General features: G+C 38.4%; 1 protein-coding gene across 3 annotated transcripts in view; it reads right to left on the bottom strand.

Moving 5' to 3' along the window:
• The window catches only part of agap3 (ArfGAP with GTPase domain, ankyrin repeat and PH domain 3), a gene marked incomplete at its 5' end in the record, with an annotated part of 165,550 nt that overhangs the window by 85,332 nt on the left and 57,357 nt on the right, over positions 1-22,861 (bottom strand). The window contains 3 exons of one of the 3 annotated variants that reach the window (XM_079601608.1): positions 1,110-1,197; positions 4,865-4,923; positions 14,093-14,703. In XM_079601608.1, the coding sequence (XP_079457734.1) occupies positions 1,110-1,197; positions 4,865-4,923; positions 14,093-14,210 (265 nt within the window). Of the gene's footprint in view, positions 1-1,109; positions 1,198-4,864; positions 4,924-9,122; positions 10,606-14,092; positions 14,704-22,861 lie in introns of those variants that run through there. The other 2 variants (XM_079601606.1, XM_079601607.1) reach the window with 2 other exon arrangements.

Raw genomic sequence — 22,861 nt, 5'->3', positions numbered from 1 at the left:
TAAAAATGTACAGTATGCAAAACCTGCTGCTAGTATTTTGGCTAAAGCGCTTAACTCTTAAACGGAAAAATCAGTGTTATACGAGTCATAAAGTTATCTAAATCATCCTTTTAGCATTGAACTATTGTTTATGCAGTACAGGTGGAATTCCTGCTAAATTTCTTTTCATAAAGAAAACTGTTATTCAATAGATACATTGCAAATGTTTAGCTTTTAGTATAGTTTTTTATTAATATGGAATATGCCATTTTTTTATGAATGATACTCTAAATAAGAAACTATAACCACCAGTAGGTGGCGACAGATGTCTTAAGTCATTCATTCATTCATTCGATTCGTTCGAACAGCTGATTCATTCAGGAGTTAAATAAATGGCTCTCTTTATGAATGGGTCATTGAATCATTGGTTCACACGATTGATTTGTTCAAAAAAGCGGATTCATTCAGAAACTAATTTCTTTCTTTACACTTTGAAGAATATGGTTAACCAAACAGTTGATAGGCCCAATTGACTTCCATAGTATTTTTTTTTTTGCTACTATGGAAGACAATGGGGTCCATCAAATGTTTGGTTAACCATATTCTTCAAAGTGTCTTCTTTTGTGTTCAGCAGAAGACAGAAATTCATACAGGTTTAAAAACTTGAGGGTGAGTAAATTACAGAATTTACATTTTTAAGTGAACTACCCCTTTAAATATATAATGAGGCAAAAACTCCTACAGGGGCATTTTTTTGCATTGATATTTTGAACTTTAGGGGCATTCTAACTGCATTCAATAGGCTATGAAATATATATGAAAGCCTACATCCCATGTTCAACTTCAATCAACTGTATGAAATATAAGATGACCTACGTAGTTCTTGGGCAGGGCGGGTGCCTTAAACGCATTAATTTTAACGCATTATTTTCCCCCATAATTAATTCAATTAACTTTTTAAATCAACACCCCTAGTTCTTATAAAAATGCGTAAACAAATGCAGCGCACAGATGACGAAAGAGACGAAACAAATTCATGGCCAGCAAAGTCTGCTCCGCGGCAGGAGGTCTTGTTGGGTGGCTGGCCCTGACAAACACACAGTATTCGGTCCTCCCCGCTGCTCACTCACCCTCAGGCGACTCCTCCTGGACATATGTTCCCGTCAGATACCGGTGAACTAATGCTGACTTCCCACTGGACAGGTTTCCCACGATGCCCTGCATGGAGAAACAAGACACGCATATGACGACAGTATTCGGGTGCATAATGCAGAGACAAAACAGAATAGCAAACAAATAATCGCCTGGAAGATAATCAGTGAGATATATTTCAGGATATTAAATAACTAATAAAACTTGCTGCGACTCATTTCTTTAATATGAAAGTATCACTGATGAAATGTACTTCTCATTGAGAGTGAGAATGAAAGACACCATCCCCTTCGTTCATGGGCCTAAAAGACAATAATCAGTTTCAAACACTATTCACTACCAACAGATGGAGAACATCCGTTCTGCATCCAGGACTTCCCTCGAACCAGTCGAGATCCCTCCTGTCATCAAACAACACCTCAACCGTTGAGAAAGCAACTTTCAGGAGTTTCCTCACACTTGACGCAACTGTTCCGCCTGTCAGTCCACGGGAGGACGGCTGTTCCTGCACCAATGGATAATAATTCCCTACCAGCTGGAGATGGACAGCTTTACAAACATGAGGACAGATACACCTGTCTTTCTCCTCAAACTATGGAGATGAAGAACTTCCTATAACAAGTATAACAAGCTGATAGAGAGAGCTTATACTGATAACAAAGCCTGCATGGAATCGACTTCTCACAGAATTCTGCAGAAAGATCAGTGGCCGGTTGCATAAACTGCTTAGACTAGTCTTACAAGTTACTCATCTCATTTTGTCTTCATGTATGTTCTAGAGCCTCATTTTGCAGTCAACACAACATCAATTCGTCTTGGAAATGACAGATTAAAGTCCTGCACAATGTCTAGAGGGATTTGAGCCATTCCTCTTCCAGAACAGTGGCCAGGTCACTTATGTGATGCACCCCAAAGTGTTTCAATAATATCTAGATCTGGTTACTGTGCAGGCAATGGGAGATGTTCATCAAACCATTCTGTCTCAGGTCTTGGTGTGTGTATTGGTGCATTATCATGTTGTTGATACACGGCTCCCCTTCAGGGTACAATGTTTGAACCATAGGGTGCACATGGTCCTCTAGAATGGTTCGGTAGGTCTTGGCAGTGTATCAGTCCATCAAGCCCAGTAGGGAACACCATGATACTGCAGCCCAAACCATCACTGATACACCCCTGCGACTCACTCTGGGAGTTAAGCCTTTTTGGGGCTTCTCCGCACCGTAACTCTCCCGGATGCGGGAAGGACAGTGAAGGTGGACTCATCAGAGAACAATACATGCTTGCACCACAGGAGAGTCGAGGTTTGCATTTAATTCTGCCGTGATTTGTTTTTTTGGATACAATCCGGGTTTTTACCTGGACATCCCTTTCAAACAGCTTCCTCTTGCGTCGACAGTTATTCCCATTGGAAGTGGTTCGTCCTTCGTGGTGGCATGCCGACATAACCCTGGATAACACCACAAAGATGTGCTGTCCTGGTCACAGATGAGCCAGCGAGATGCGCACCAACAATTTGCCCTCTTTTAAACTCTCATATGTCTCCCATTATGTTGTGGATTGCAATATTTTATGATCAGCTGTGCTATTGCTCTGCTAATTCAACCTTCACACTCTGCTGATAGAATGTGAAATCCGTGAAGATCGGCCACGCATATATAGGCCGTTGACAACAAGGTCGCCGTGCACATGTCGTGCATCGCTAGAACCAACTTGACCTTCAATAGGGGACCAAATACTGCTTTCCTTGTAGAAATGGAAAACCTATGTCCTTTCTTTTCACAAAAAAAAGCAAACATCCTCCTCTCCATTCATTTAAGCACTCGAGGCTCATATTGAACATGTTTTGGTTCATCAGAGGGTGGTGTGTGTTGTTAACAAGGTTCAGACAGTAACAATCTTCCACCATAATAAAACAGTTCGTTACCCAAGTGGCCACTGCAGTCATCGAGAACAAAGAGGAGGATAGAAACTTCATTAGGAGAATATTGGATGTACAAACTTTACGAGCATATGGTTTCACCGTGTTGCCTCATAAGCAGCTGTGTGTTTTTTGTTTGAATTGGATAATTTTTCCATGAAGTTCACTGATACTAAAACTGTGATTTGTGTAGCTGTAAGTTTATTTTTGTGAGATTAAAATGATCCAGTGTGGGGGTGTGAAGTAACATTACAAATGCTCACGTTACTGTAATTCAAAATGGTGTACTTTTACTAGACTATATTTTAAGTGGAGTGATCTGTAAGATTGTGTTCGCTGATCAATGTTTACATGTGAATAAAAGCCTAAATTAAATATGTTAATCATATAAAGCGATTGAGTCTCTTCATAAATTCAGTATGCACCTTTTTGATGACCCATGGTGTTATATTATCTCTGTCAGGGTGTGATATGATGTAATAAAAACTACAGCTCCTTTATTTATTTTTTGATCCATTTCATACAATCCGCCTTAATTTAGCGAGTGCACTTTCAACATTATTACGGTAGTTCCAAAACTTCATTTGTCATTTAAAATAAAATAAAAATAAAAAAATTCCATGTTGGCTAATTGCGCATTTAAAGGATTAGTTCACTTTTAAAATGAAAATTCTGTCATCATATACTCACCCTTAAGTTGTTTCAAACCTGTATGAATTTCTTTCCTCTGCTGAACACAAAAAAAGATATTTAGAAGAATGTCGGTAACCAGACAGTTTTTGGTTCCCAATGACTGCCATAGTATATTTTTTTCCTACTATGGCAGTCATTGGGAACCAAAAACTGTCTGGTTACCGACATTCTTCTTAATATCTTCCTTTGTGTTCAGCAGAGAAAAGAAATTCATACAGGTTTGAAACAACTTAAGGGTGAGTATATGATGACAGAATTTTCACTTTAAAAGTGAACTAATCCTTTAAGTTGAATATTGACATGCATAATAACAGACAAATCATATTGAAGAGTTGTGATGTATCAGTTAAAGAGATGAATTCAAAATGTTTTATTAATTATACATTAAATACAATTTAATAAAAAAAAAATTCCATCTCTGTAATAGCCTTCCCCTATTGTTTTGGAAGTAGATGCAGTTTATCACTGATAAAAAGTTGGCAGTCAAAATGAAAACATGTTGGAGGACATAGATATTCTACATTCTTTCTGACAAACAGCAAAAGGAAATGTGAATTGCTGTATGTACAGTGTTTTCTGCATTTTCAGTTTTTTTTTAATGCAGTGTACAGTGTTTATTATAAGCGACATAGAATCCGCAGCTCAGTACTCACTACTCATGAGTATTTTAAAATAAGCTACTCTTTTACTCTTACTCAAGTAGTTATTTGGACAAGTACTTTTAACTCAGAATATTTTTTTGGAAAGTAATGGTTCTTTTTCTTGAATATACATTTACATTACTCTTTCCACTTCTGATAAAAGTGTAAAAAATAAATAAAAAATAAATAAAAAAATCATACACTGAGTCATATTTTGACAGTGATAATGTGTATGAGGTATCAGTGAATTTTCTCACTGGTGGCTATTCTAAGGGAACGTCAGCAGAACAAGTGACACTCCAGACTGTCTCAAGCTGAAGTCTCATTACAGAGAGTGACATACAGCAGTCTGTGTCTCTCTGCTCGCTGAATAAATTCAGTGTTCGACATGTCAGGATTTACTGTTCCGCATAATGTTAAGAGATAAAATGACAATGTTAAGAGATAAAATGACAAAGTAAAGGTTGGGAAGATCACTCACCACTTTGAGCTCTGGTACTGATCGACTCAATGTCCATTCCTGACTGTTGACGAAGGAATCTGGAAAGAAACGGATAGAAAACTTTAGTAAGTGATCATGTCATTCATTTCACTCAATAAACTGGACAGACACGTTTGTATGTTATAGCTTATTTACACATCAAGATGTCCATCAACCAGGAATGATTGATGAATTCATCAACAAAACAAAACAAAACAGATTTAATAATTTTTCTTACCTTAGCGTACTATGTTTAGATTATATATTTAAACCATTTAAAAAAAAAAAAAAAAGTTGTTGTTTTATTCTTTGAATACATACATTGATAAGCGGAGTGCCACTTATTGTGAAATAAATTGAATAAATCAGTTTATTTTTAAGTGTCCTCCGTAACGCAAAGCCTTTAAAAAGAGCAGCAACTGTAAATTAAAGTATGTCATCCACTCATGCAGAAGATCAGAGGCTTAGTTGCTACTAATAATCATGTTTGTCATATTAGCTACATGGACTGACAACAGCGAACACACAAGCCTCATTGGCCCAGCGAAATCCGGCCCATTTCTGTGCCACAAACACACAAACAACAGTGCAGTGATTACATCATCACAGCGGGCACATGGGCTGCCCTGTTTAAAGCCCCACGGTGGTTTGTGGCACTGCATTGTTTAGTTCATTTTTCACTCCGCTGCTCATGTCCAATCTAATCAAAATTTCTATTCAAAGCATGTGAGGAACAGAAGAAAACAAATCTCTTTGTAGATTCAGGGGACAGTGAGAAAACTACACAAAGAAAGGGACCCATTTGTGAGTGAAATAAATCCATGCATGGTACCAAAAAGAGTCTCATTTGTGTGATGGTGGGAACATGGTGTGCTAAGTGTAACGCACGGCAAGTCGGGAGGTGTTTCCTTCCGTCCTTCATTTAAACTTGATGTCTCACCCTCCCTTCGCACTTAACAAACTGCTGAAGTGACTCAGATGAGATTCTTCCTGCTGCGCTCAGCAACGTGCCCTGATGAAACCAGGCGTTTTCAACTTCCATCCTCGCTCTCACACACACGGATGCGAGGAAAAGTGGACCTACGCCAACATGCAAACACATCTGAACATGACAACCACTCCCCACAATCCCACAGGACAGCATCTTGCCATTTCTTCCCAAAGATGTCGAGGTACCACAAGTCAAAACAAATCAAAGTAATTAGACTTCAGATGCGCTGCACGTGATCCAAACTCAACGAGGCAGGTAGGTATCAGGTAAATATTGCGGTGTTTTGGAGCGACAGATGTGAATTTGTCAGTAAAATGAAACCCCATTGAGGTAAAAAGGCATCAAACTGATGTTGCACTTCAGAATTTCAATTCGATGCTTTTCCTTCTGAAGGGTGAACTGCAAGCGAAGCGCTTTTCATGTCATATGGGAGCCGAAGCGAACTTTAGTGATATCTAGCTGAGGAAAATATGACTCAGAGTTTTAAGAGGGCAAGGTCACCACAATCGCATGGGAGAACATTAAGAAATTCCTCTTAATGCTATTTCAAGCCTAGAGGAACAGAGATGCATGCAAATCAATAGCATTTTTAAAGCCTCTTTTGGAAAATGTAGAGCCTTTTAGTTAATTAGTGGTTCGAATGCAGGTCCTAAGATGTTGGTGTAGTCGTCCATTTCTTTTGCACATTTAAAAGAGAAAGGAAACCCTGTGTACCTTTATAACATACAGTAATGGATTCTCTCAAGCTACCTGTGATGCAGTTTTCTAGCTTTGCACCATCTGAAGTGACCTCACACCATTTTTCTAACCTGCTATTGAAACCCTGCATTCACGACCCGAAGGCCTAAAAGTCATCCGAATTCTAGCTGAGAAGACCTGTAAGGAGAGTCTGGCACTTTGTATTTTAAGCCTGGAAGGCTTTACCTTTCCTCACCTGCATACACAGAACTCACAGCTACAGAAAACAGTCAAGACGCAGGAACGACCTGCTTGTCAAACTACCAGGGCATGTAGCGACAGGTACGCGTAATCTGCACACCTAAACTTTGGTCCAAAAATCTCTCAAGTTCAGTAAACACACCTACATTCCGGCTGTCAGTCAACTTTTCCAAAGAAAGGTCAATCGGGGAGTTTGGAAAGGATAGTTTCCTTAGTAACCAATGTACATAAACTCAAGCAGAAGCCAAGGGTGTAAACGGCCCTTCATTTGTTATCTCCATTTGAGGAGTGACTAATGGTACTGCCTAAAAACAAGCCCTGTAAGTCATTTGTGAGAGCTTGTTGTGCTTAGGCAATCTTTCCCAGATATACTTAAGAAGGAAATGCGAGTAGATTGTTACGATAAATCCAAGTCCACTGATTGGATGATGGCCAATTAAAGGGCTGTGTCACTCTTTCTGTTCAAAGCATATAAAATGAAACAAATGTAACAGAAAATAAAACAAAAACATTAGAACAACCATATGTAAAAAAAAAAAAAACTAATTAGCATGCCCAACCCTGGTGCCTCTGAGGCTGATCTAGTCTTCCAAGCGAAAGCAAATGGTTACAGTAAATACAATGCTAAAAAGGACAGAATGTAGACAAACTAATTGGTCAAGACCATAAATTAGCTTGTTCATTATAAAATTAGTCTCTTCATCTTAATATTAAATGCAAATTAAGGGCATTGGATTGAAAGCTCTTCCTATATTAAGAGAATTATATATACGGTAGATATAACATTTATATAAATTTAAATAAAAACCTTGAATTGTCATAATCACAGTGTCACTGGTTCCATCCATCTTTAATGGGAATGTGTTATTAAATTGATGAATCAACAAACCTAAATAAAAGTCTCGAAACTCAGAACATTATATAATTATGTGTGTGTGTGTGTTTGTGTGAGTGTACACCGACAGCTAGACAGAAAAACTATATTTTTGTGCATTTTGTTAATGCATTTTGATAATGTTACCTCCATTACAATGAATAAAATCTGCTGTATCTTTCTTTCTTCTATCCAGCTTTCCATTCCTTTATTTTTTAACATTCTGGTGAAATTTGTGCTGAAATGAGGGGTTTTATGACACTTTAAGCCTGTCAACAATGCCCTAACTGTTCTAACTACGTAATAAATGCTCAAAACATCTCAAGGTGTGCTCCCAATAACATCATCTTCCATCCTGAAACATGTTCTCATAATTCAAACATAAGGACAGCTCTATTTCAACAGATGTGCTAGCATCTCTCCACTGACATTTCAGTCATCTTGTGTATGCAGACGCTTCATTCAAATTATATATTGCAACCCAGAAGCTTTAAAGGCTAAAGATTTCACACTGCAAATGTAAGCCAGACTTCACTGATTGAAGACAAAAGGCAAAAGTAATTTCGGTTTACCTTATGCAAAGCTGCACAAATACTTTTGATGCCACAGGCAAAACTAATATATTTTTTTTAAATCATCTAAATAAGGATTACAAAGGAGCTGAGGTGACATAAGGTTAAGAGCCTAGGCCTGTATACATCATCTTGTCGCACTCTCAGCAACCTAATCCCTTTTTAGAAATCACAGCGTAAAGCTCTGCAACTACACTATTTGTTTTCACTACCTTTGAGACGGTGCATGAGCTGCAGGCAAAAGAACGAACAGACACGGAATGAAAACATGTTTAAAATATCATGAGGACTGTTGTCTACATGCTGGGTTATGATTTAACCTTCAGAGCTTTTAAAGCAAAAACAAACCACAAAAAACCCCAAACTTCAATCCAATGAGAACGTATTACATTTTCCAAAAGGAAGAGAATTCCAGAGTAGTGCTTAGGAGGGATCTGATAGTAAAACAGCGTCATTAAATTATTCCCTCTCTTTATTCGTCTGCATCATCCATCCTTGACTTATTCCTGCAGTCTATTTGATTACCTTGAAAGCGTTAATGATTATACAAGATTTGATGGATGCTTTTTTTGCTTCCTAATTCAATTGCAGTGCAGACATACTCCTCTAGAAGAAAACTCCTCTTGGAGCCAATTAACAGCTCAAGCACACACACACACTCCAACAGAGCCAAAGCCCCCTGAGTGAATAATGCATTTAACCTCTTATTATGCTTGTTGGTGCTGCTCAAGCCAGACCTTCAATATCATTTTAATATTTAATCAATTTGCCCTGCTCTCTAAGGCTACATCCAGGCACTCAGAGTCTGTCCTCTTCAGACAAAAAGCATTTTCCAACACAGACTGGGATGTGGAATGAAATTATGCATTTTACACTACTTACCTTGACCTTTGCGGAAACCACTGCCAGCTAGAGTCTCTATAGCAACAGAATCAGGCTTTTTATTTCTCACCGGGGGATGACTGCCAACTGCTTGGCTTTCAGTGCACAGCTCAGATTTGTTGCTGGACAACGGATCCTTCCTCTTAAAACGATTAGCAATGAGCTGCCAAAAACTAGACTCTGGTTGCAATTGTTTGGTAGGCTTGGTTAGTTTGACAGGACGGAGAGGGATCTCCAAGACTGCTACCTTGCCACGAGTTTGGTACTGTATGTACTGTGTGGCCCCCTGGTCCTCGTCTTGCTCACAAGCTGGCGTTAACGTCCTGCCAGTAAGGTAGGAGAACGGACGAGTGGTTTGCATTGATTTTTCTCCGATACTTGCAGTGCGTCTCCATTCAGTTCGGTCATCCTGCTCAAGTTGATTACGATTCCGCCTCATCCTGAGACTCAAACTCCTCCGCAGTGATCCGAACGTTCTCTTTTGTCCTTCCCCCTTGTTGGGTTCCTTTAGCCTTGTTGAAGGTTGTGTCACTACGACTTCTTTGCCTGTTGCCGGTCGACCAAACAATCTCCATCGGAAGCCTGGACGAGGCAAACTACCAGTGTCAGTAGAATGACTTGCGAGCTCATCCCGGGATCCAGTTCGCTCTTTATTAAGCTCAAGCACAGTCATGCTAACAGGCCGTGGTTTGCTTCTGCTTTTAGAAGTCCGACGGATTGGTGGTTCTTCTAGTCTATAAGGAAGTAGGCTGACAGACGGCGCCATGTCTGGTTTTAGACCGTCTATGGCACGCAACTCGGCACGTCTTGTCTGACACCGCTGGACCACATCTGGGCAACCTTGCTCATTGGGGGTAGAGGAAGGCAGAAGAACGTTGCTGTAGTTTGTAGCTGCCAACATGCAAACACTGCGGGGTCTTGTAGAGCTGTCTTGGTTGATGATTGCTGTGGTTTGGAGTCTCCTATTTTCATCTGGGAAGACAAACATGCTCACTACTCTTCTGCTGCCCAGGAGCCGAAGCCCATGTGCAGGCCTTCGTAAGACCGCCACATGAGTTTCTGATGCATTCTCCACAGATATAGCATTAAAACTTAGTTCCTTAATGGGAATGTGGCAAACATCAGCAGAGACTTCTTTAGTCCAAGCTTTCTTTTCCACAGCCAAATCGAAGTCTTCCGCAGAGGCTTGTTGCACACAGCTGTCCTGGAAGAAAGAAGGTAACCGGTCCGTCCTCATTCCTAGTACTTCCCCTTTCCTCCACCCCCCAATCCCTGTGCTGCTCAGGTAAAACCACCTATTGAGGTTCCCAGCTGCACTCCTCCTCTGCCCTGGGCTCTCTCGACGTTCCTCCCTCTGATCCGCCTCTTGTCTTTCGTTGTCGTCCTCTCCCACGTTGTTCTTAACAACTCCCAGCTCGGTTTCTACCCTCCTCTCAGCCCCTCCTGAAGGCATACGAGTCTGCAGCTCCTCTTGGAGTCCCATTCTGGAAAACAGCAACTTCGTATAGAGTTTTACCACCTTGGACTTGGTGAGGAGATGTGATCTTTCCTTTAGAAATCACATTTCATATTACCGACACACCACAAGCTTGTTCTCGGCAACTTAAGCGCTCTCTCTCTCTAGCACTGCTGCAGTCTTTCAGCTCCAGGCCACATTCCAAAAGCAAGAATAATCCCTCACCTTTGACTTGTGAGAGACGGAGACAGAGTTAGGGGGGGGGGGGGGGGGGGGACTTCAAACAAGCCCCAGCATGACCTCACTGAAACTTTTACCTTGCAGGGGATTATGAGGGGGAAAACTCGCTATGAAAAAACAAACCTGTGCGCATTGGAGGGATAAATACAGCCACAGATAAGAAGTCTTTGGTCTTCTCCTACTGTCAAAAACAGGTCTGTGCAACCCTGCAGTCAGCAGTGAAGGCAAATTCCTTAATGTTCCGGTTCCTGGCATGAGTGAGAGGGGTCTGTTTGAACTTCAAGCTGCTCCCACATGTCCCAAGGATAACAGCAAAACAAGGAGCAGAATATTTTGTCTCCTTAAAGCGAAGGCATTGCCAAGGCACCTGTAGAGAAATCCCTGCGGGAGATACTGTTGTGACTGAAGATTAAAACAGAGGGTGCCTGATGCTTGGGGCAGCGAGTATCTTCAGCACAGTTACCAACATTTGTACCATCCTAAAAAGCATCCAAATTAAAGGCCATTTTGTAGAGCTTCCCTTTCTTCGAGCCTCCCTAAATCATTCTCTCTCTAGTTCCCACATTCCCACCCTCCCTTTCTAAACTGCCCTCCCTCACAACTTTATTTCCTCATCCACTGAACAAGGCAGAAATTGGCAAACAAAACTGGGGAGCTCATTGCATGGGGGGAGGATGAAATGCCAAACAATTCCCCAGTTTTATCATGCATGTCTTTGCCTATGCTAAAGTAATGTCATGTAAAGTTTTCATAGCACCTATGCCAACTCTAGGAGCATTGAATAAGCATTATGGGAAAGAATGTGCAATGAAAATCAAATGATTTCCCAGAAACACTAAATGTGCATTTAAAAGCAGTCTCCACAATAAAAATACAAATACAGGTCAAAGTATTTACCCATAAACAAATTTTAGCTTTGATATTAAGATTGTTTCATAGGAGTCTGTATAACATTAATATTGTTTCCTAACATGGTAAATCTGACTGGCCATCGGTCATACTAGAAAAAGCCATCTGGATTAGGAAAACAAGGGAGCAGATTTGAGATTTTGTGCTTGTAAAGAGCACCCACAAGTGGTTTCAATGAAAACTACCCCACCAGTCTAGTTATACAACACTGCCATGGAGAATTGTTTCTTAGAATGATCCAGAGACTCGCTTGATGACATTCCTGCTGCGCAAAGGAATTTATGAGAAGTAATATTTTAGTTGGACTATGGTAAACTTACAGCTGTCATAAGATGGACAACAACAACAAAAGCAGAATCAAATGCATTAATTTTGTCTAAGAACAGCATACATTACATATTCATTCATGAAAATATCAGCCACAAATTGATTGAAACAGACTTCTAAAAGATGCAAAATAATACAGCAGCACTCTTTCCCCTTTTCCTTCTTTCTCTCTTCATTCTTTCGCCACTTTCCTTCTGAAGTTCTATCCTTCCTTCCCATATTTATTTTTGTCTCTTTCTTTCCTTCCTTCTTTCCATATTTCTTTCTCGTTCGTTCTTTCTCTCCCTCTTTCCGTTCTCATTTGCCTCTTTCATTTTTTCCTATTTCTCATTTTACCATTTTCTTCTTTACTTCTTTCTTTCCTTCCCTCCTTTTATTTCTTTCCTTACTTTCCTTTTAAATAATTTCCATCTTTATCTTTTCCTCTATTTCCTTCCCTTCTTTTCTTATTTCTCTCTTACTTTATCATGTCTAATTCCTTTCTTTCTTAATTCTTTCCTGTCATTCTCTCTCTCTCTCTTCATCATTATTGAGATAACCATCTAATTATCCAGACAATAAGAACTTTAATCCAGTTTACTCTTTATAAAATCATGTCTGACATCTTACATGTATGAGTCTGAGAACACAACAGAAGCCACTGGCTGCTGATCCTAGACTAGTCTTTCCTTTTTTTTAAAGTCTTTTTTATAAGTAAAACCCTCCCTTGACCATAAGCCCTTTTATTTTGAGCTTCCGCCCACTCAGAGTAAAATCTTTGACAGATTTCCGATTTGTATAACCTAATGATTTTAATTACATGGACATATCCAAGAACATAATTGCTTATAGTTTAAAGGGATTGTTCACCCAAAAATTAAATGTCATTAATTACTCACCCTCATGTTGTTCCAAACCCGTAAGACTTTCGTTCATCTTCGAAAAACAAATGAAGATATTTTTGACGAAATCTGAGAGATTTCTGTACCTCCATTGACAGCTACGCACTTTGACGCTTCAAAAAGTTCATAAAGAGATCGTAAAACTAATCCATATGAATTGAGAGGTTTATTATAAATTTTCTGAAAAGACTCGATCACTTTATACGACGAAGAGATTTAATTTAGGCTTTTACTCGTATATAAACATTGATCAGAGAATATAAACAGAAGTTCAACCGAACATGAATGTCTCGCAAGAACAAACCTCTTCCGGAACACACACACACAAGAATGAACCCCATTGGTTACGCAGCACGTTTGAACTTCCAGAAGAAGTTTGTTCTTGCGAGACATTCATCTTCGGTTCTGAAGCGTCAAAGTTTCTGTTGTATAAGCGGTCAATGGAGAGTACAGAAAGCTCTCAGATTTCATCAAGAAGATCTTCATTTGTGTTCTGAAGATGAATGAAATGGAGTAATGGGTTTGGAGTAATTAATGACTGAATTTTCATTTTTGGGTGAACTGTCCCTTTAACTTTAAAGCCATATTAAGCCAACAAAATGTTTCCATTGCAAGATTTATGTCCTATATACTCTTGTTATCCACTCTCAAGCTAAAAAGATACCTCAATAGTTATTTAAAATACAACGTATCAGTCAAAAAACATCATACGTATGTCACTGATGACTCGCTTTTCATTCACCACAAAAATAGTTACACATAACTACGTTTATCATATGTGAAGCACATTCATTTTTACGGCCTTCACCGCTGATAGACAATGATATGAACATTTTAAATAAACAACAAAACAACAAGTACAAATGTCTAGAAAGTTCAATATAAATACTATTTTCCCACACGTGGACACAGACGTGGATATTTGATATTTACAATTGCCCCTTGTCAACACTATCTATTTAAAATAAAATACATCAGACCAGAGATGACCTCAATCCTGGCATAGTGTTTTAAAAGAAACAATTCACTATACAGTTCAGCTATTTAATAATCAAAAGACATTTTGTAAAGCAAGCACTAGAAAACAACATTATCAGTACCTGTGTTGATAAGATGGAAGTTAACATGGTAACTCGCCTTGAAGAAGTATTTATTACCTGCGTCTACAGCATTAGTGTTCGTCACCCCCGTAACATCCACTGAGATCAAACAGTCCTCGTCGCCCCACTGCACATGGCTGTCCCTTGGCCGTCTTTTCCCTCCGAAACACATCATAATGATGACTTCTCACAACTACAGGAATATCCTTTCACCAGTGACATTATCAGGCCAAAAACAAAGTTTCAAACTAAAACCAAGTTCAGGGTCCTAATCCTCTCTGATATTCCCATTAAGACGGTGATGTTCCAGTGCTGCTTTTGACAGATTGACTAACGTCATGCTGAGATCATGAGCTTGTCTAACATCAAAAATGTCCCGGCAAGAGGGAGGAGGTGGCAGACAGGTACCGGAAACATGTCGAACCTTTGTAATCCCTCATGAGAAGGAGGAGGACGCCGCGGCTTCCCTGTCTTACCTGAACCTGGATTAGTCTAATCCTTAACCAATAGGAAGTCATTGGTGCATTCTCCGTACCGGTGCGAACACACTCACACACACACACACACACACACAGAGAGATGCTATCGTGCCCCACTATGTTTTGGAGTAAAGTACGGTCGTCCCTTTAAAAACTAGTTTAACTCATCTTGGTATCTGTGCAATGCTCTGACGCAAGACGCCCCACTGATATTTCAAGTCCAACCACTGTGTCTGTGATGAAACTTTCCACTTGTCTTAAAAGGCAGATTAAACAAACATCAGTTCAAAAGTAGTGCTACAAAATGCAAAAAGCTCATAAGAGTGACAGAAACTTGAATCCAGGGATCATAGCTAGGCATCAAAACTGTCCACTTCAAAAACTATAGCCAATATTCAACCAGTTAAACAAGTTGACTCATTACAGAGACGCACAGGGTTGCCCAACATCAGACGAGACTACACATGCATTTACAAACTATTTCCATCTAATGAAATGCATTTAATTGACGAGATCCCATTGAAACGGGAGCGCATAAAGACCATATCGACTCAACATCTCATTACGTTTTCATTAAAAACCACCGCGCCATCGGCGGTAACGTCTGCACGGATAAATGAATACAAATACTGATGGATGAGAGTAAAAACACATTTTGCCCTGGCGAGGTGGTGTAGCAAAGACAGAGCAATAGATATGCCTTTCATTTATACCGGTTTAATTATGCAGACCATCAGAAAGTGTGTTTCCGAATGCTTTTTTCACCCTCAGGGCGCACCTTTATTATGCCGAACCCTTTGGAAATTGGCCTGCCAGTCTAATTAAAACAGAAAAACTAATTACGGTAAGACAATTAGACCTCTCGTCTTTTATTTTAAACACTTCTAATAGAGCAAGAAAGTGACGCAAGCGGCATATGTCAATCCCTCTTGTCTTTTTTACGAAGATGCAGATATTGCTTCAGGATATTTTCAGTGAACATCTTCGGATCTGGAATTGGTTTATACATAAACATTCAGAGACACTGAGGAACATCTAGTAAAAAAAACATCTAGTTTAAGAAAATTTCTAGCATCTTTAATTAGCACGCAGCTGAGTGACATCGCCAATATTCACAATATTATGGAAGCTTATAGCAATATTCAATTGAAATATAATATGCAAAATGACAATGCAAGTATTCAATTTACATTAAAACTAGTGTATGAAATGGCAAATGTAAATTATATAATTTAATTTTCATTTTGCACCAAACGTTGCACAAATGTATGGGGAAATTCTAATTTAAATACAGAAATTGTCATTTTGCAAATTACATTTCAAATTGAACAATGCTACATATAAGCTTCCATAATTTACTAGTTCAATTCATGTCTGTGAATCATTTCTAAGGTGTCCATTAATTAAATCAGTGCAGTTTTACTCTGAATCAACCTTTTCTTTTCAAACATGAAATGTTTTTATAAAAATACAAGGCTGCATTTATTTGATCAAAAATGCAGTAAAAAAATTGTAATATTGTGAAATGTTATTCAAATGTAAAAACCTGTGCTACTTAATATTTTTGTGGAAACGGTGTCATTTTTCAGGATTATTTATTACCGGTAAATACAAAGTTCAAAAGACAGTATAACATTATAAAAATATCTTTACTGTTACTTTTGACCAATTTAACGTGCTCTTGCTGAATTAAAGTACTAAAATCTGACCTCAAACTTTTGAAAAGTAATGTATATATACTGCATTTTATTATTATATATTGATATATTGCTACATACAAATGTACACGATTAAATAATTCTTTCTTTAGTCAAAAATGATTAGTAAATGTCTTACAGAAATTTTTAACCTACGTCTGATGAAAAGGAAACGCTTTTTAACCCATTTCAGAAAATAAAAATGGCATCTAAAGTATGAAAGATATTTGTAACTACATCGCACACCTCAATGACCATGTCAGCGTCTCTTATCAGCATATCAGTGCAACAACTAATCCAAAAACCATGTGACTATTTGTTAATACACTTTTCTTTTAACCTGTAGGCTTTTGCATACGTCTGTGGGACCTAAACAAACTACTACTTACTATAATAACGTTAAACATCAGCCTTGAGCACATATGAAGCTGATCTAATCATAAACAGATTCTAATCACAAATTGTGTCCGTTAACAAACACCAGTAGGGGGCAGTACGTCTTCTCTCACAGTGGACCACTGAGCATCTATCACTTCAGTTCATAAATCAAGTCTAGCATCATTAAATCTTGATTTTGTCTGTATCAACAATAATATGTGTGCTTTCACGTAGCTGCCATTATTTCGCCCCAATTATATGCTACTAAAATTAAATCCTGACATTGTGGCTTGACATGCAACAACCAATCTTTCCCTAATTATGAGAAATCGCAAAATTAGCTTTGTTTGCAACTTTAGGGAGGGAAACGTGCAAGAGCGCACCTCCATCGGCTCCTGAGCTCATTACCAATACTAATTAGGTTACGCAAGGTTGTGTAACTGCACTGCAGTCCAGGTCAGGAGCAGGGACCCTGCGAGAGCGTGATCATGTGGGAACACACGGCAGGTGTGGAGCTGTGCTGCAGTACAGTCATGTTACGTAAGGGAAGACGGGAGCAAAGAACGAATCAAAGAATGTGTGCAGGATCCTCAGGGACGCAGAGAGACAATTAATGCCGACTGAACTTTAATGAGGGTTCGTAATGAGTTGTGAACGCCTTTATACTCAAGTAAAGTAAAGCTGAGATACGGTTTATAATGCTTTCAAATGAACAACAGGATTGCATCGATATAAAAACACACCATGAATGCTGCGCTTTCTAATTATGCATGTTTTGGTTCGGTTTACCATGATGCATAAATCGTTAAAGTCAACAACATGAAAGGAAAATTTGCACTAATTTGCACAAAAATGAAAATTCTGTCATCATTTAATTACCCTCAAGTTGTTCCAAACCTGTATGAATTTTTAAACATATTTTGAAGAATGTTGGTAACTAAAAAGTTTATGGGCCTGACTTTCATTTAAATGTTCCTTTTTGGGCAAACTATCTCTTTAATACTTGTAACTGGACTATTTATCAGTGCTCATTATTAAAAATAATAAAAAAAAATATTGAAAAAATTAAATAAAAATACAACTACATGGTAACAGGTAAAATGTTAGACTGTTGGAACTTTTAGAACAATTTAATAAAAACAATAACAACAATTAAAAATAATAATAATAATTTCAGGGTTATTATTAACCAAAGCAAAAACTATTAGTGTTTTTTTTGTTAATTGAAATAAATCTGAAGTAAAATAAAATAAAAATTAGAAATGTGGCTGGCAACCAACTGAAATAAAGATACATTTAAGATAAATTACTAAAACTGAAATAAAAATTAAATAAAGCTAAATGCAAATAAAGTTTAAAAAAAAATATATAATAATAAAAATGACAAAAAGCAATAACTAAAACTTAAAAGCTCATTCAAAATAATTACAAATATTAAAATAATCTATAAATAATACTACAATAATGCTCTTCACAATCCAATGAATTCTTGTTGGGTGAAAAAGACACGCATTAAACTTTGGTTGTTGAACATATGTATCGCTTACATCACATCACTTATAGTTCTCATAATATGAAGGTAAAATGGAAGAGTGTATTTTTTGTACCAGTTGTTCCAAACAAACTATCATTTCCAAACTATTTCTCTGAAACATCCACCTGTCCACAAACAAGTCCCGCCCACAAACCCCCCTCATTGGTTGATCCAAGATTTAAAGGCATAGTTCACTTTAAAATGAAAATTATGTCATCATATACTCACCCTCAAGTTATTTCAAACCTGTATGAATTTCTTTCTTCTGCTGAACAAAAAGGAAAATATTTTGAAGAATGTCGGTAACCAAACAGTTAAACTGGTCCCATTGACTGCCATAGTATTTTTTTTTTTTTCACACCACAAACAAACAGAGCACAAACAAAGCTTCAGGAAGTCAACCTACAAACGGCTTGCTTATAGTCTGCACTAAACTGGGATAAAAGCAAGTATTTAACATCAAATAAATTGCACACTTCACCTCTGACAGCAGCTTCCTAAAAAAAAAAAGTGAGCCAATCCGCTTTCCCGGTCACTTCCTGGTCTGAATTACGTCCTTCTGGCAGGGCATCATTCTGATGTGTCCTGGGTTCAGACACCAGATTTAGCCCACTACTGTCAGCCTGCTATTTGGGCCACGCTGATGACTAGGTGTTGAACGGGTGACTAAAGTGCTGGAAAGCATGTGTGACTCAGCGGAGGAGTGATCTCGCACACACACACACACACACCATTGCCACGACGTCACGTTGCAGAACCTTCTACCTCATCATATTGAGAGGCCACATTAAGTTTCACTGCGATCTTTACACTATGTTAAAGCTGACGCCGGTCTTTATCGGGTAGTGTTTCTCGACTAATGCCAGACTGGCAGGAAACTTGTATGAAACTATTTTGACACTGATCTCAAATGCATCCTGTGCGATATCTGAGAATAAAATGTGTAAAAACTGACAAGTTATCACTGAAAAGCCAAAAGGGCCTCACAATATGATTTATTAGCCATTAAATATAATGTATAATGTCCAACAGATCACTAGTGCATTCAAATAGTTAAAAATATCAGGAAACATAATAAATTCATAACTGAACACAAGTCACAACGGCTCTTTAAAACATATAAAGTCATGTTTAAAAAAAATTAATGGTACTGCGTGTGTGTGTGTGTGTGTGTGTGTGTGTGTGTGTGTGTGTGTGTGATACCATGGTGTTTTTGATATGGTCAGAAATATGTTTAAAAATATATTGTAAATGACAATAAAAATAATGGTTTAGAATGTATTCTTTAAGGTTAAAATCTAAAGTAAGATTTTATCAACAAAAAAAGTACCACCATATTACCAAAACCACTGCGTTTGATTCTGCCATAGTATTATCATGATATTTGTTAAGTACCTTACAGCACCAATCAAAAAGCATTTTATATGAATAATAATCGGGACAGTATAATCATGTATCATGGTTTCTGAATGGTACTGTAAGGTACTTCAAAGAATAGTATGGCATATTATTCCATTATTCTTTGAAGTATGGAGTACAAGTATGGGTATATCTTGATGGTAATTTTTTCCCCAGTTAAAAATAAATAAATAAAATGTAAGCATAGTTTGTCCGGATAGCTTGACCGTTTTGTGCACTTATATGGGCTAAAATGACACTATATTGTTGTGTATATAATGTACACACACACACACACACACACACACACACACACACGGAGCTCTTCCTTCAGGCCATAACTGCTCCTCCCTGTCTCAAACACCATGACAACATGCATCAAAATGGCCGACTCGTTTCCATGGGACCAAAGAAAGAGTGTACCAGAATTTTAAGGACCTCCATTGAGCTCCTGAATGAGGGAGAGAGAGTCAAATCTTCATAGGTTACAAGAGTAACGAGCTTTTTTTAGAATGATGACATCACATAATTAAGCTACAAACAAACTGGGTCGAAGTAATTTGAAGAGTGTTTCTCCTCTCCTCAACTGAACACAAGCTCATGTTTGTGGACGACCCTCCCCTTCAGCAGAGACACTGATGGACATCATGACAGTGTTGTGATTGACAGGCAGAAATAAAATGACTAAAGTACATATGAAAAATACTATTAAACAAATAGTAAATAGTACTAAATTAAACAAAAAATGTAAAACAAAATCTATATCATCCATCCATCTATCATCTATCCATCATCCATCGATCCATTCATCATCTATCATCCATCATCCATCTATCCAACTATCCATCCATCCATCCATCTATCATCCATCCATCATCCATCCAACTATCATCTATCCATCCAACTATCATCTATCCATCCATCCATCATCTATCCAACTATCCATCCATCCAACTATCATCTATCCATCCAACTATCATCTATCCATCCATCCATCATCTATCCATCATCCATCCATCATCTATCCATCATCCATCCATCATCTATCCATCCATCCATCATCTATCATCTATCCATCATCCATCTATCCAACTATCCATCCATCCAACTATCATCCATCCATCATCTATCCAACTTCTATCCATTATCTATCCATCATCTATCCATCCATCCATCCATCCATCCATCATCTATCCATCCATCCATCCATCCATCCATCCATCATCTATCCATCCATCCATCATCTATCCATCATCTATCCATCCATCCATCCATCCATCCATCCATCATCTATCCATCCATCCATCATCTATCCATCATCTATCCATCCATCCATCATCTATCCATCCATCCATCCATCATCTATCCATCCATCCATCCATCATCTATCCATCATCCATCCATCCATCCATCCATCATCTATCCATCATCCATCCATCCATCCATCCATCATCAATCCATCCAACTATCCACCCATCATCAATCCATCATCAATCCATCTATCATCCATCCATCATCCATCCATCATCAATCCATCCATCATCCATCCATCATCTATCCATCATCAATCCATCCAACTATCTATCTATCTATCATCCATCCATCATCTATCCATCATCCATCCATCCATCCATCCATCATCTATCCATCATCAATCCATCTATCATCCATCCATCATCTATCCATCCATCCATCCATCTATCCATCATCAATCCATCCAACTATCTATCTATCATCCATCCATCATCTATCCATCATCTATCCATCCATCCATCATCAATCCATCATCAATCCATCCAACTATCTATCTATCATCCATCCATCATCAATCCATCCAACTATCTATCAATCATCCATCCATCATCTATCCACCATCAATCAATCCATCCAACTATCTATCTATCATCCATCCATCATCTATCCATCAACCATCATCTATCCATCATCCATCCATCCATCATCAATCCATCCAACTATCTATCTATCATCCATCCAACTATCTATCATCCATCATCTATCCATCATCCATCCATCCATCATCAATCCATCCAACTATCTATCTATCTATCTATCATCCATCCATCAAACTATCTATCTATCATCCATCATCTATCCATCATCCATCCATCTATTCATCCCTCTATATCCTCCATCCATCATCCATCTATCATCCATCCATCATCTATCTATTAATCTATCATTCCTCCACCTATCATCCATCCATCCATCCACATTATAGTCTATATAAACAGCAGCATATGTCATGTGCTAAGAGAGATATGGAGAGAAGAAGGCACACTGGTGATGTCGCAGGAACGAGTGTCGCCTGTAGTAGAGAAGCGCTGTTTGCACTAGTGGTCTTGAGAACGCGTGGGTGTCAAGCTTTTTAAAATGCAGCTGCTCCACCAACTTGCACACGTCACAATTCCTCTACTGCAGAGAAAATCATAGGTTTGAGCGAATCAGTGGGAGGTGGGGTAGAGAGAGAGACACATTTTACAGACGCATCTCTCTCTCTCTCTCTCTTGCTCTCATTTATCCTCCAAAAACAAGCTCATGGATTCACCTCACGTTTGTGTCAAAAAGAGACCTTCCGTACACAGATTATTAAATGTCATTCCTCAGTAAGCGTAACGTGTCAGAACAAAACATTACAAAAGAGGACAACCAGGCACTCGAGAGAAGAGAGGATTCCCAAAAGAGGTCAAAACTGTTTGGAAAGATGTTTCTCTGACAAATCACTATTAGAGGAATAATTCACACAATGTATACACATATATACATTATATATATATATATATATATGTGTGTAAAATAGTGCATATATTCACACACATTATTAGTAATTAACATTATTTATTTTGTTTGTTTGTTTGTGTGTGTGTGTGTGTGTGTGTGTGTGTGTGTACACACTGGTATTACAACTTTAACTTGGTTTAAGAGGACATTTCCTCATAATTCAAATAGCTTAAAAAACATAAAAAACAATGTTTTATTAAAAATGCAAAAATGCAGACTGTTTCCTGTGATGTGCAGGTTTAGGGATAGGGGCAGTGTGTGTGTAAGTGTAAGAGGATATACTATACAGTTTGTACAGTATAAAAACCATTACGCCTATGGAGAGTCCTCATAACGTAGTTGCACCAATGTGTGTGGTGTGTGTGTGTGTGTGTGTGTGTGTGTGTGTGTGTGTGTGTGTGTGTGTGTGTGTGTGTGTGTGTGCTATCCCTTTAAGCGGGATGAGCGATACGAAGAGTGTGAGAAGGGAACTCTGGGAGTCCAGCCAGAGGATCAGGGAGGAGAGGAGGGAACTGAGAAGCATTAGCAGGCGAGCGTGGGC

The sequence above is a fragment of the Phoxinus phoxinus genome, assembly GCF_949152265.1.
Source record: "Phoxinus phoxinus genome assembly, chromosome: 24".
Lineage (NCBI taxonomy): Eukaryota > Metazoa > Chordata > Actinopteri > Cypriniformes > Leuciscidae > Phoxinus > Phoxinus phoxinus.
This window is presented reverse-complemented; position numbering and strand designations above follow the sequence as displayed.